Source organism: Anastrepha obliqua, chromosome 3 (assembly GCF_027943255.1).
Source record: "Anastrepha obliqua isolate idAnaObli1 chromosome 3, idAnaObli1_1.0, whole genome shotgun sequence".
Taxonomy (NCBI): domain Eukaryota; kingdom Metazoa; phylum Arthropoda; class Insecta; order Diptera; family Tephritidae; genus Anastrepha; species Anastrepha obliqua.
The window spans coordinates 348,041-360,787 of NC_072894.1; the positions used below are offsets into that span (position 1 = coordinate 348,041).

Sequence of the window (12,747 nt, forward strand, 5' to 3'; positions counted from 1 at the left end):
CTTTGTTTTTTGAATGCAGTATAATTAAGTTATTTTACATAAGTTTGGTAGTAATTAAAAAAAAATCAAGTAATTATAAAGCAGACTCTCATTATGGGTACCCTTAAAAATATTACAATTCCCAAGCGCGCAGGCAATATTTGGAAACAAGTACACCAGCAGCCCGATTCGGTAGCTATTCTCGGTCAAGTTATCGATTGAATTAGTCGATTTGACGTCACTCTCATTTGTTGCGTTTCTTTAAAAAAAAGAGTCGGATTAATCGACAACCCTGGTAGCAACTGACGTGCTCCATTCCATTTCAGAAGAAATACTTGATTGCACGTGTTTCTGTAACCAAATGAAAATAAATATTCTCGACCATTATTCTCACTTTTCCTTGAGGTGGTGACAACACACGTTTCGTTTGTTATATATGTGAATAATTCATAACAGAAGCTAGCTAAGAGTTTTGTAATCTGTGGAGCTTAATTTTTTGTGACTTAGTTTAAGTCAGAGACAACACCCACCCATGCAAATCTCATGCCCCACTACGGATTAGGCTATACAGAAACACAGAGCCTTTGGTCTGTGCTTGTTCAACTTTTTTACTGTATTTACATATTTAAGTATACGAATAATGGGCATCAGTTTACTGCATTATGTTACGCAGTTATAGAGGTTGGTTGGTTGGTTGCTTAAAGTGGTGATTCATCCACAATCCAACTAGCACTTCCGCACTATTTTATTGCCACATCCTCGCTACCAACTTGTTTGATCGTTATTTACATCCTGACTATATTCAGTCTGTGAGGTTTAAGAACCTTATTCGGTTGTTGACGTCTAAGCCAGACAGTTGTTCGAGACTCTCTCTTCGAGACATTATCTCTGCCATAAGCCAGGGCATTCACAGATGAACTGCAGAATCGTTTCGTTTTTCTCCGGTTGATTACAAATGTGACAATACACTCTGTGGTGAGGGATGACCATTTTTATAGGGCTGTTGTTTAATTAAATTTTAAATATGAATTGAAAATATGTGCAATAATTAATTACAGCTCTGTTCGCTTATTTATCAATCTAAAAATTTCTGTATACACATTTTGGTTTTCATGCTTGTTTTTCTTAATGTTGCCACAATCAATTGTTAATAACAGTTTGCATATTCCTTGTCGATTGGCATACCATTTTTCTCACTGTTCCACATTTTGTCGATTAATGCTTACAGAAACACCTTTTCTCGACCATTGAGCAATTTGGATCAAATCGCTGTAACGTCGTTACGATCAACAATTTTGTCGATTTATTACAGAAACTGATTTCCTACAAAACTACCTATTATTTATTATTATCAAAAAATATATGGGCATATAAAAATTTCATGAGAACAAAAATGTGTTTGCATGTATCATCGAATGCACTAACTCGTTTCGTAAGAACATTGCATCTGTTTATGCTATAATGTAAATCTTATAAATATTATAATAAATAAATAATTATTGTATTGTTAATGTTTAATCTAAACGAAAATATTCGCTATCATACAGGCGAGGAGATTATTACGAGATCAAATTAGTTTTCAAGATTCTCATGAAATTTTGTAAAAGATTAGATGAGTTAATAATGAATAACATAGACAGATCAATTTTTCTACGAAATCATTTTATTAATCCTTCATATTTAGAGAAAAACTTGTAAAAAAATTATGGGAAAAGAGGATCAAGTGTATGTAAAAATATCACAATCAAATATGTTTTTCGCAAATGTTAAAACGGAATTAATTAATTAGTGTACGCATCAACGCCTCTCACTTACATGAATTTCGTACGCACCTCACGCAGATCATCTGCATTTCCTGCAAACGCTTGCATTCTTGTAAAAATTGGGATTTCTTTTGTAATTATTTTTATTTTGGAAAAAATCTATTATTTGTTCGATGTGATTTTATTATTTTAATCCTGTATTTTCTTTTCTTTACATATCTCTTCTTATTTGATTATTCGTAAAATTTCTGCCTATCCTTCTATGCTACCACATATGTTGCTAATTCGAATAAAAATGAAAAAATTTAAAAACATGTACAAAAACGGATTCCAAATTTTTTCTATGTGCTTGTTCGTCAATGACCAAACCCACAAACTTGAACCGTTTCAATAGATTCGAGGACATAATATTGCACACCTCGACCCTCTTGAAATTAATGTCGCAGAATTGCCCGACAACTGCACGACGAAAGCCATTTACGCTAATTTCAGTTTTGGTAAGTAGGATACGCCAAATAGACATCATATCAAAATTAAACTCAAACACGAACTCGAAATGATATCTTGAACCCAAAGTATGCATTAAATGTCCTGTGTTCGTAGTATTTTATCCTAAACCAAATCTCATATAACGTATATTCTCACATCTGTATAGTATATATATATTGAAATGTATTTGATACATTTGGTAATATTTGTTTGTCAGCTCATCAAATAATTTTCTATCTATCCACTCATTACTCCAATTATCCTTTACATGCCTCGAACACTCATCGGAGTAACATTTGTAATATTTGGTTGATTTTTTCTTTTAAAAATCATCTTCTATGAACACAATTACATACTACTGTGTCCAAAAAATAAGGTGACATTGTATTTATTTTGAAAATTCTTTATTTATTCTTCCAAATCAATTTCATCCCCTTCAAAGTAATCCCCTCCCGACACAATGCACTTATGCCAACGTTTTTTCCAATTTTCGAAACACTGGTTGTAGTCACTTTCCGGGATGGCCTTCAGTTCCGTCTTCGTTGCGGCTTGAATCTCCTCTATCGTGTCAAAACGGTGTCCCCGGAGCGGTCTTTTGAGCCTGCTGAACAGCCAGAAGTCGCACGGTGCCAGATCAGGTGAATACGGTGGTTGCGGAACGATATGGGTTGAGTTTTTGATGAAATGATCACGAATTACGAGTCCAAAAAATTCAATGTTTTCGGTACCAGTCGAGATTTGACGCGCTTGAGGCCCAAAACATCCTTCAAAATGGTATTGACTGAGCCTTTCGATATGCCAACATCATCAGCAAGGTCTCTAATCGTTAATCGACGGTTTTTCAGTTTTTTTTAGACATAGCCTCATCACCAAAGGCTTTCTGCACCATCCTCAACGTATCCGAAAATTGATTCCGCAAACAAAATTTAATGCAAATTCTTTGCTCAACAAATTTCGACATTGCAAAAAACGAGAAACTCACTTTTAGCAGCTCACAAAACGACGCGTATCTCAAACAGTAAATGAATATTTCACATGAAATTTGACATAGATGTCACTCACAGTACTACCAACCTAAAAAAAAAAAGAATTCTCCTAATCCTTCAAAGCGCGCAGTTTAAAATCAAATGTCACCTTATTTTTTGGACACAGTAGTAGTAGATTTTGAATTCCCGCATACATTTTTGAAACATTGGCGCAATAATGAAAAGAAAACATAAAGGATGTACTCATAAGTTCTGAGCATTAAATATTCATATTTACATATATACATACATACATGTGTAGTCGCAAAAAATGTATTATTGAATCAGTGTAGTCTTGGTAATGGGCTTTCACAAAAAGTGATTCGAAATTGAACTGAATGCTATACTCGAAATTCGTTTTATCAATTGATGCTTACAAGAAATTTTTATTTTAACATTCATACATAAAGACATATGTATACATATATTAAAATAGTTGTTTAAAAATACATTAGAGATCCCTCGAAGCGAATCCTTTATACTACTTTGAAACGCAGAATTTGCACTCACATCAAATCGCTTGCACATACATAAATGTTTGAAATGAAAGTACGTTTCGGCAGGTCGTGAATTTTGTCTAACTTACCAAGAACTCCACAACTGTGCATCCATAACTTCTGCTTGAATTAAGCATTGACATAGAGCATGTTATGTAAAAAGGATCTCCGGATTTCAAAGCAAACTCTAAAAATATGCATATGTTTGATGTACTCGTAAAATGTTTTAATTTGAAACATATATTAATTGGGCTTAATCTAATTAATTTGCTCTGGAAATATAGGAGAACAAGATATGGATCGGCCTTTTAAACTTCCCAGTACTACATTCATCGGTGGAGATGAAACTACTTTACCTTTGCGGTGAGTAAATTTATTAAATTTTCTGGAATAGCAATTATACATATTTTTTTTTTTAATTACAATATTTAGTGAGATCCTTAATCGCCTGGAAAATGTATACTGTAATAAAGTGGGTGTGGAGTATATGTTCATCAATTCGTTGGAGCAGTGCAATTGGATTAGAAAACGCTTTGAGACACCTGGAGTTACGAACTTTTCACCAGAACAAAAGCGCCTTATTTTAGCACGTTTGACCCGAGCAACAGGGTAAGTTTTACTGCAACGCATCAATGGTTTCGTTTTTTAGCCACAATTAACTTTTCCTGGTTCTAGGTTTGAAGCCTTTTTGGCCAAGAAATATTCGTCTGAAAAGCGTTTCGGTCTAGAGGGTGGTGAGATGCTCATACCAGCCATGAAAGAGGTTATTGATGTTTCAACTGAGTTGGGCGTCGAATCGGTTATAATGGGAATGCCACATCGAGGTCGCCTCAATGTCTTAGCCAATGTTTGTCGTAAACCTTTACCCCAAATATTCACACAATTCGCTGGTTTGGAAGCAGAAGACGACGTGAGTTTCAGTCTTATTATTTCTGATTTGATTTCTTGAAGATGTTATTTAATGAAATCATTACAGGGGTCCGGTGATGTGAAATATCATTTAGGAACCTACATTGAACGCTTGAATCGTGTCACAAACAAAAATATTAGATTAGCCGTTGTTGCCAATCCTTCCCATTTGGAAGCATCCTGCCCTGTAGTGCAGGGTAAAACTCGCGCTGAACAATTTTATCGCGGTGATCAAGAAGGCAAAAAGGTGATGTCTATTTTATTGCATGGAGATGCTGCATTCAGTGGTCAAGGTGTTGTATACGAAACGATGCACTTGTCAGATCTGCCCGACTACACCACGCATGGCACCATTCACGTTGTCGTGAATAACCAAATTGGCTTCACCACAGATCCCCGTTTCTCACGCTCCTCGCCCTACTGCACGGATGTGGCACGTGTTGTTAACGCTCCAATTTTCCATGTAAATGCAGACGACCCAGAAGCTGTTGTGCATGTTAGTAGAGTAGCCGCTGAATGGCGTGCTACCTTCCACAAGGACGTCGTTATCGATTTGGTCAGCTACCGTCGCAATGGTCACAACGAGGTGGATGAGCCTATGTTCACACAACCGCTCATGTATCAAAAGATTAGAAAACACAAAACTTGCTTGGAATTGTACGCGAACAAACTCATCGCAGAAGGCACTGTCACACCTGAAGAAGTGAAGACTGTGGCAGACAAGTACGATAAAATCTGCGAGGAGTCTTTGGAATTAGCTAAGCAGGAAACACATATTAAGGTAAGATGAAGCTATGTACGAGTATATCGCACTACTTAAATAAAAGTATGTTTTTATAATATTAATAATACATTTTAATAGTACAAGGACTGGCTTGATTCTCCCTGGTCTGGGTTCTTCGAAGGCAAAGATCCTCTGAAAGTATCACCAACAGGCGTGAAAGAGGAAACCCTTGTACACATTGGCAACCGATTCTCATTACCCCCTCCAAATGCCGCTGAATTCGTCATTCACAAGTATTTGCCATTTTGCGATGAATACAAATAAATATAATATTTGAATATTTCAGGGGTTTGCTACGTGTGTTGGCTGCTCGCAAGGCAATGGTTGACGAGGGGATTGCTGACTGGGCCTTAGCAGAGGCAATGGCTTTTGGATCGCTGCTTAAAGAGGGTATTCATGTGAGGTTGTCTGGTCAGGATGTTGAGCGTGGCACCTTCTCACACAGGCATCATGTATTACATCACCAGTTGGTGGACAAAGCAGTCTATAATCCTTTGCAGCACCTGTATCCCGATCAAGCACCTTATTCAGTTTCGAATAGTTCCCTTTCGGAGTTTGCTGTTTTGGGTTTCGAACACGGCTATTCTATGACTAACCCCAATGCTTTGGTGTTGTGGGAAGCTCAGTTCGGTGATTTCTGTAACACTGCTCAATGTATTATCGATCAGTTTATCGCGAGCGGTCAAGCCAAATGGGTTCGCCAATCTGGATTGGTCTGTCTTTTGCCTCATGGTATGGAAGGTATGGGCCCAGAGCACTCATCGGGTCGTCTAGAACGCTTCCTGAACCTATGCGCTGATGATCCCGACTATTTCCCACCCGAGTCTGAAGAGTTTGCCATTCGACAATTGCATGACATTAATATGATCGTTGCCAACTGTTCAACTCCAGCTAATTATTTCCACATTTTGCGTCGCCAGATCGCCTTGCCTTTCCGCAAGCCTTTGATTATAATGACTCCCAAGTCTCTGTTGCGTCATCCATTAGCAAGAAGTCCATTCAAGGAAATGGCCGAATGTAGTGAATTCAGACGCATAATTCCTGACGAAGGCCCTGCTGCTGAAAACGCAAATAATGTGAAAAAAGTGCTCTTCTGTACTGGACGTGTTTTCTACGACCTGCTAAAGGCACGCGAGGATAAGAAATTAGAAAAAGACATCGCCATCGTGCGTGTGGAACAGGTTGGGAATCTATTAAACATTTTTAGAGTTATTTTAAGGTTTATTGATTTTTCTGTGCCTTGTTTCGTTATGCATTAGATTTCTCCCTTCCCATTCGACTTAGTCAAAGAACAAAGCAACGTATATAAGAATGCTGACTTGTTCTGGGTACAGGAGGAGCACAAGAACCAGGGTGCCTGGACGTATGTGCAACCTCGTTTCCTGACCGCACTAAACCACGATAAAGATATTGGGTAAGTCTTTGTTAATATTAGCATGAAGGTTTCATCATTCTTTTCTTTTCTTCTGTTCGTTTTACGACTTGTTTCTTTTTATATTGAATATTTTTTTAAGAGTTATTGAGAAAACCGCATAAGTACATGCTAACACATTATGATTTTGTAATGTGGTGTGTCAAAAGCGATTTCAGTTTTCAAATATATTCTATCCCAGTTAATTTTTGAGTACTATGTTCTTTAAAACTATGAAGGAGTCATTTAAATTCACACATATGCAATATATGCATTGAAATTCACATACATGCAATACAAAATTTTCTAACTGCATTCATGTAGTCTTAATCTATTGTATGCTTATCGCTATGGTATTACTCAGTTGTCGGTAACGTGTGTCGGTATAAGGTTACGCTAGGTTAGAATAACAAATGTTAGAAAAGAGATTACTTTCACTTATAGAAAACGTAAAAATATACTTTTTTCTTGAAATACACATTTTTGATATAATTTAATGCTCAGGCAAGGGAAATTAATAAAAAACTAGTATCCAATCAAGCAAAATCCCAAAATTTCATGAAGCGAGCGTTTTTTTATTTTTTCGCAAATCACAGTTCTTTTAAAAATGAAACTATGTTTAATTCTGACAGCACAGTTATGAAATGTTTTTTTTTATTTGAGAGTTTGTTCTTGTAATTAAATGATTTCCCCTTTGTTTATTTTAAATCACTTCTATCCAAAAACTAATATTTTTCATTTTCCTACTAAAACGTTATCTGTATAGATACGCTCTTCTAACAAAGAGTGCCGTATATATATATATATATATATATATGTTTAATACATATATACATATACATGTGTAAATACTGTATTAAAGTGTTAAATATGTTCACCGTGGAATTGTTAAAAACAGCCACACTGCGAATGCAAAGGAATAATTTAATAAACTCGTAACTTCGAATGCCGAAAGAACAAAATCCATCCTTTGTGTGTGTGTTATTGTTACAGCTCCTCTACCCAGACCACAAGACAAACTAATGCCGACTCTGCTTCCGATTCCGATTCGAAATCGAAACCGTGGTTGAGTCGCATGTTCGCCAATGAAAAGGCCGACGGCGCCGCAGGCGATCAGAAACCAGTCGACTATTTCGATATGCGCGAAGTTCGTGATATGCAAGGCAATTTCAATAAGCCCGCTGGCATCCAGGACATTTCGCCAAAATACAACTTTGGACGTAAAATTAGGTGAGGAAAGAGCGCGAGCTGCATTCTCACAGCGCACAAATGTGTATGCCGAAATTAAATGGGGCGATGCGCTGCAGCAGCGAATGTTTCGCTAACTATTTACATTTGCATAAAATCTATTATTTTCTGTAAACAACAAAAATCATTGGAACAATTTATGGCCTTATTCACTTGTTTGTGCGTTAAAATTTTATTTTTTCATGTACGGTTTTGGCATAGCATTTACAAAATTCCGACTTACATATATTTTAGAAAGACCATTGAAACACAAAGTTCCAAAATTTCTGCATTTGACAGAGTTTTTAAGTTCTAATTTGATTTTGCCAAAATTGTATTTTTTCAATTTTTATTAATTAAATGAACCGAAAGTAAGGTAGCGCAAAATTGGTTGAAGTTAGTTTTTGAATGCACGCATTATGTTTTCAGTGTTTTAATGTTGTGATTTAACTAATACGCTTCATCTTATTCTTCCTCCATTCGATTAACCATTTGACATCACACCAAATTTTTCGTTTTGAGACCTCTCCTCCATGAATTTCCGTGCCATTTACATATACATACATGTAGCTTGTATGCATGCTCATAGTGTTTGTTGCACCCCTTGTATTTTCTCGTTTATCCGTTGTCTTTGCAAAATGTTTGTCAATCTATTAACGAGTACAGCCAACTTTGAAGATCAAAAGAGAAGCATCCGATCGGTTTCAAATACAATTAAATAATTTACATTATCACTCTACTGCGACGCCGTACAAATCGCTCACTCTGGCTGCCTGAAATGTGGACATGAATACAATATTTCGTTGATTTCAAGAGATTCGATGTTAAAAATCTTTAAAGTAATTGTATGTGTTTTGGGCAAATGGCCATAATAGAAATAAATACTTTATATAAAGCTGTTCCATTTGAGTAATTTGGGTAGGGTAGAGTTTGTTACATATGTAGAGAGTAAACTTGAAGAGCTCCGTAGTTATCCGTTATCGAATAAAATATCATTCTAGGACTACTACTAAAATGTAATTGGCTATCATCTCACTAATAAACGAAAATATAAACCTTAAATGGAGTAAATAACAATTTCAGGTTTACATTTTTGCTATTCATTCAAGTGCGTGCCATTAACCATCAGTCGCTCATTTAATAATAATTAATTTTGCATGTTTGAATTCGCTCATAATGTCGGGTTTCGAATTTGGCATTTACATATATTTTGAATGTGACGAATAGAAATGGCATGTAATGCCGGATTGGTTTAATTCATCATAAAAATTGCATAATCAATATTAGGCATTGAATCACTCATTGAAATGTATGCCATAAATCGCTTCTTAAATTTTTATCGCTGCATTGTTCCATAAATTTCGAATATTTCCATTATGAACAACATTTTTCTTGATAAATTTTTAACTAATATTTATTCATTAAATTTGTTTCCTTCCTATGTTTTTTGTTACAACTTCGTCCCACAAACCATTCCTCCATCTTTCCTTCCAATCCACTTTTGCACAAACAATCATTGTGCTATTTTCCTTCCTCTCCTTTCTTTCCTTCCTCACTTAATTTTTTACTATAGCTACATTGGAAGGCCATGCAGCGCTTCTGCTGCCACCGGCTCCAAGGTGCAGCACACCCGTGAGCTTAACGCACTGCTCAACGATGCTACGACGGTCTAAATGGCTGAATACGACGTGATGCACAATGAAGTCAACAACCAGCTCGAGATATTTCAGTAGGTACACGCATCCACAATCTGCGACTTAAACCCACAACAATAATGGACACTTAATTTATAAAATTATTTTTTGTTTTATTTTTATTGACCAGCATAATAAATAACTACTTACATAGGTACATATATGGTTATTGCAGTTTCTGCTGTCGACATTTGTAAAAAAAGAGTATAATTAATACGATATAAAGATAAACTGTTAAGTTATGTATTGAGAAAGATCGTCTCAACATTTGTGAAACTCAAAGATGTGAATATATCGAACAAAAATGCAAATATTTTTAAAATAGAAGCAGAACAATGCTTGTTTATGTGAATGTTTTAATTTGTGTATTGACAGCATAATTTAATTTGTTGTTTTTGATTGTTCGTGAAAACACGCTAAAGAAAACGTCAATGAATTGCTGTAACAAAGTAGTTGTGAACTACGAAGAAGCCAGCTATCAGGGATTAATTAATTTCAATATGTATTGTTAATTTATCTTTTGTGCGTTGTCGATGGGCAGCTCCAGGTACCAACGTATATATTCGTCCTTTCAACTAAGGTGCAAATGAAAATTTAATTGCGAAATCGTAAATGAGCAATATCTGGTTTGTTATTTTTTTATAAACATCTTTTTTTCCTGATATTCTCAGCCAGCTACTTTTTGTCATAGAAATGCTTTCCACTTTTCGCTGGTATACATCTTTTTGCCCACATACGCAGACATAAAAGTAATATTTATAGATGCGTAAAAATAAACAACATTGTTTATGATTTTATATTTAAATAGAACATTGATTTAATTATGACTCAGAATTTGTAAAATAATTGTGCCTATAAAAGTGAAAGCCCTGTCGCGGGCTTTGGTTCGCTTCTTTATTTCTTGATTTTATTTATGTATTCTATTGTTTATGATTTATCGTTGCCTATGATTTAATGCTATTAATTTATAAGTCTACATGATACTATTAAATAAAAAATTGAAATATTTAAATAAACACAATACTTACTCAGCACTTGTATAGATTTTAAACATTGATGCAGAGTTGATATTTACTAGATATACATATATGAGTACATATGTACGTATATAAAATAACATAATAATCTTTATTTTTTCTACACTGAACTTTCGTTGAGGTTTATGCACTGCATTGGTTTGCTCAACCAACTAAACAAGTGATAAGTTATATATAAGGTTTAGTTGCAAATTGAGCGAGTGTGTTTTTATACACACAACCAAATTGGAATTTTTGCTTTAATATTTACATAATTGTACAAGTAGAAGGAGGAAATGCTTCCTTGATAACGATGCGCGTCTGGGAAAGGGTTAGCTTTTGTATGTACAAAGACAGATATTTTAATTAGGACAGATAATCAATTCCTAAGCAACAATTTTCGACAAGTTTCACACACAATTTATAACAGTATGCATGAAAGGTTATTACATATTAAAGGAAGTGATTGATTTAATCCTCAAGCCATTCCAGTTATTCGTAGACAAAATCGTAGTTCAAGAAACTTTCGTTGAGAAACTTAACGCAGCACATCAACTAGAAAATCCAATATATCATTTTCCGAAACTTTCAAGCGATTTATGTGAAACTCTTACTAAATTTTAATGAATGCAAGCTATAAGTAGTATACGTTGCTGTCGATATATGCGGTTTACCATAATAAATAAGAATACATACATATATTTACAATCAGTTATCATTTACATAAATATGGAAATATGGTCTTAACCTGTAGATGAGTAAATGCACGCTATTAAATAAAGAAAATTAAAAAAAAAATCCTTTTAATTTTATAAATGCAGCAAAAGGTGTAAGGATGGCAAAGTTCTTCGAAATCCGATTGCTTACCATATCTGTTGTATACTCTTGGCGTACATACATACGTATGTGTATATACGTAATGCAAGGTCGTTGAAAGACGAGTGGACTATACATATGTAAATTTGTATAATAAATAAAAATACATACACATATGCTAGTGGTGGCTAATATCGCTAGTTCTATGTACGTGCTCGTGGCTTCTTCGTTTTTTTAATTCTTGAAGAATTCTTGCTAATTGGCCTTCGACTTTTATATAAAAATTTCCCCGGTAAGGAATGCAACTTATTAATTTTTCAATTTCATAGTCTTTGTACTTGTACTGGAGAATCTGGGTTTTATTAAACAAAAAATTCAATAGGTATTTTGCCTAGAGTAGGGTCTCCCTATTTGCAGGATATCAACTAGGTTTATACAATAAATTGGAAAGGTGTTGAACCGAAACACCTAGCAAAGGATGTATTTATGTATACATACTTATATATAATGCATTCATACACGAGTATATGTACATATGTATATGCGTTTAGGTAAATAGTTTGTATATTGCGTATTAACATTTACTTCTAACATTTAATTGCAAGTGACGACAGTTCGTTGCATTTATGTACATGGGTACATGCATACATACACATTTTATTTAAAAGGCTTACAATTGCCAAAATCAAGCAATTGCTACGGGCGAGTTTCCAAGTGTAGTAAATATTTTTTCTAAATTTTGATTGCGGTGTCGTGGTCACCTTTCGAAATTGTTTCCACCCGCCTTTGTTCGCCGTATGATTTGGCAATCGACGCAGCTACTGGCTCCGAATGCATTCAGAATAAACTGTGTCGCATAAAAAAATAAACAATTTGTGGTAGTTTTTAGACCGAATGGCTGAATAAAAAAACCGATATTTTTACACTGTTTTATTTGATTTTTTTTCGTCGATGTTTCTTGGCTATCTCCTTAGGGCTTTCTAGAATACATCGCACTTTATTCTGTTCATTACAAGCCAACTCAGTGGTAAGCAATTACATACAGATGCAGGTTTACATTGTTTCCTTATATATGTTTCCATTTCGGCAGAATTTTTTTTTTTTTTTTTGTATGTATTTCATATCGTCGTCACCCCT

The 12,747-nt window shown here is 35.0% G+C and overlaps 1 protein-coding gene across 10 annotated transcripts in view; it reads left to right on the forward strand.

The window, feature by feature from the left end:
* The window catches only part of LOC129240550 (2-oxoglutarate dehydrogenase complex component E1), a 106,431-nt gene that overhangs the window by 12,044 nt on the left and 81,640 nt on the right, over positions 1–12,747 (forward strand). For 6 of the 10 annotated variants that reach the window (XM_054876430.1, XM_054876428.1, XM_054876436.1 and 3 more), the window contains 7 exons: positions 4,038–4,116; positions 4,186–4,362; positions 4,429–4,663; positions 4,730–5,443; positions 5,525–5,679; positions 5,733–6,627; positions 6,706–6,860. In XM_054876430.1, coding sequence (XP_054732405.1) covers positions 4,038–4,116; positions 4,186–4,362; positions 4,429–4,663; positions 4,730–5,443; positions 5,525–5,679; positions 5,733–6,627; positions 6,706–6,860 — 2,410 coding nt within the window. Of the gene's footprint in view, positions 1–2,136; positions 2,240–4,037; positions 4,117–4,185; positions 4,363–4,428; positions 4,664–4,729; positions 5,444–5,524; positions 5,680–5,732; positions 6,628–6,705; positions 6,861–7,850; positions 8,088–9,657; positions 10,813–12,747 lie in introns of those variants that run through there. The other 4 variants (XM_054876435.1, XM_054876438.1, XM_054876434.1 and 1 more) reach the window with 4 other exon arrangements.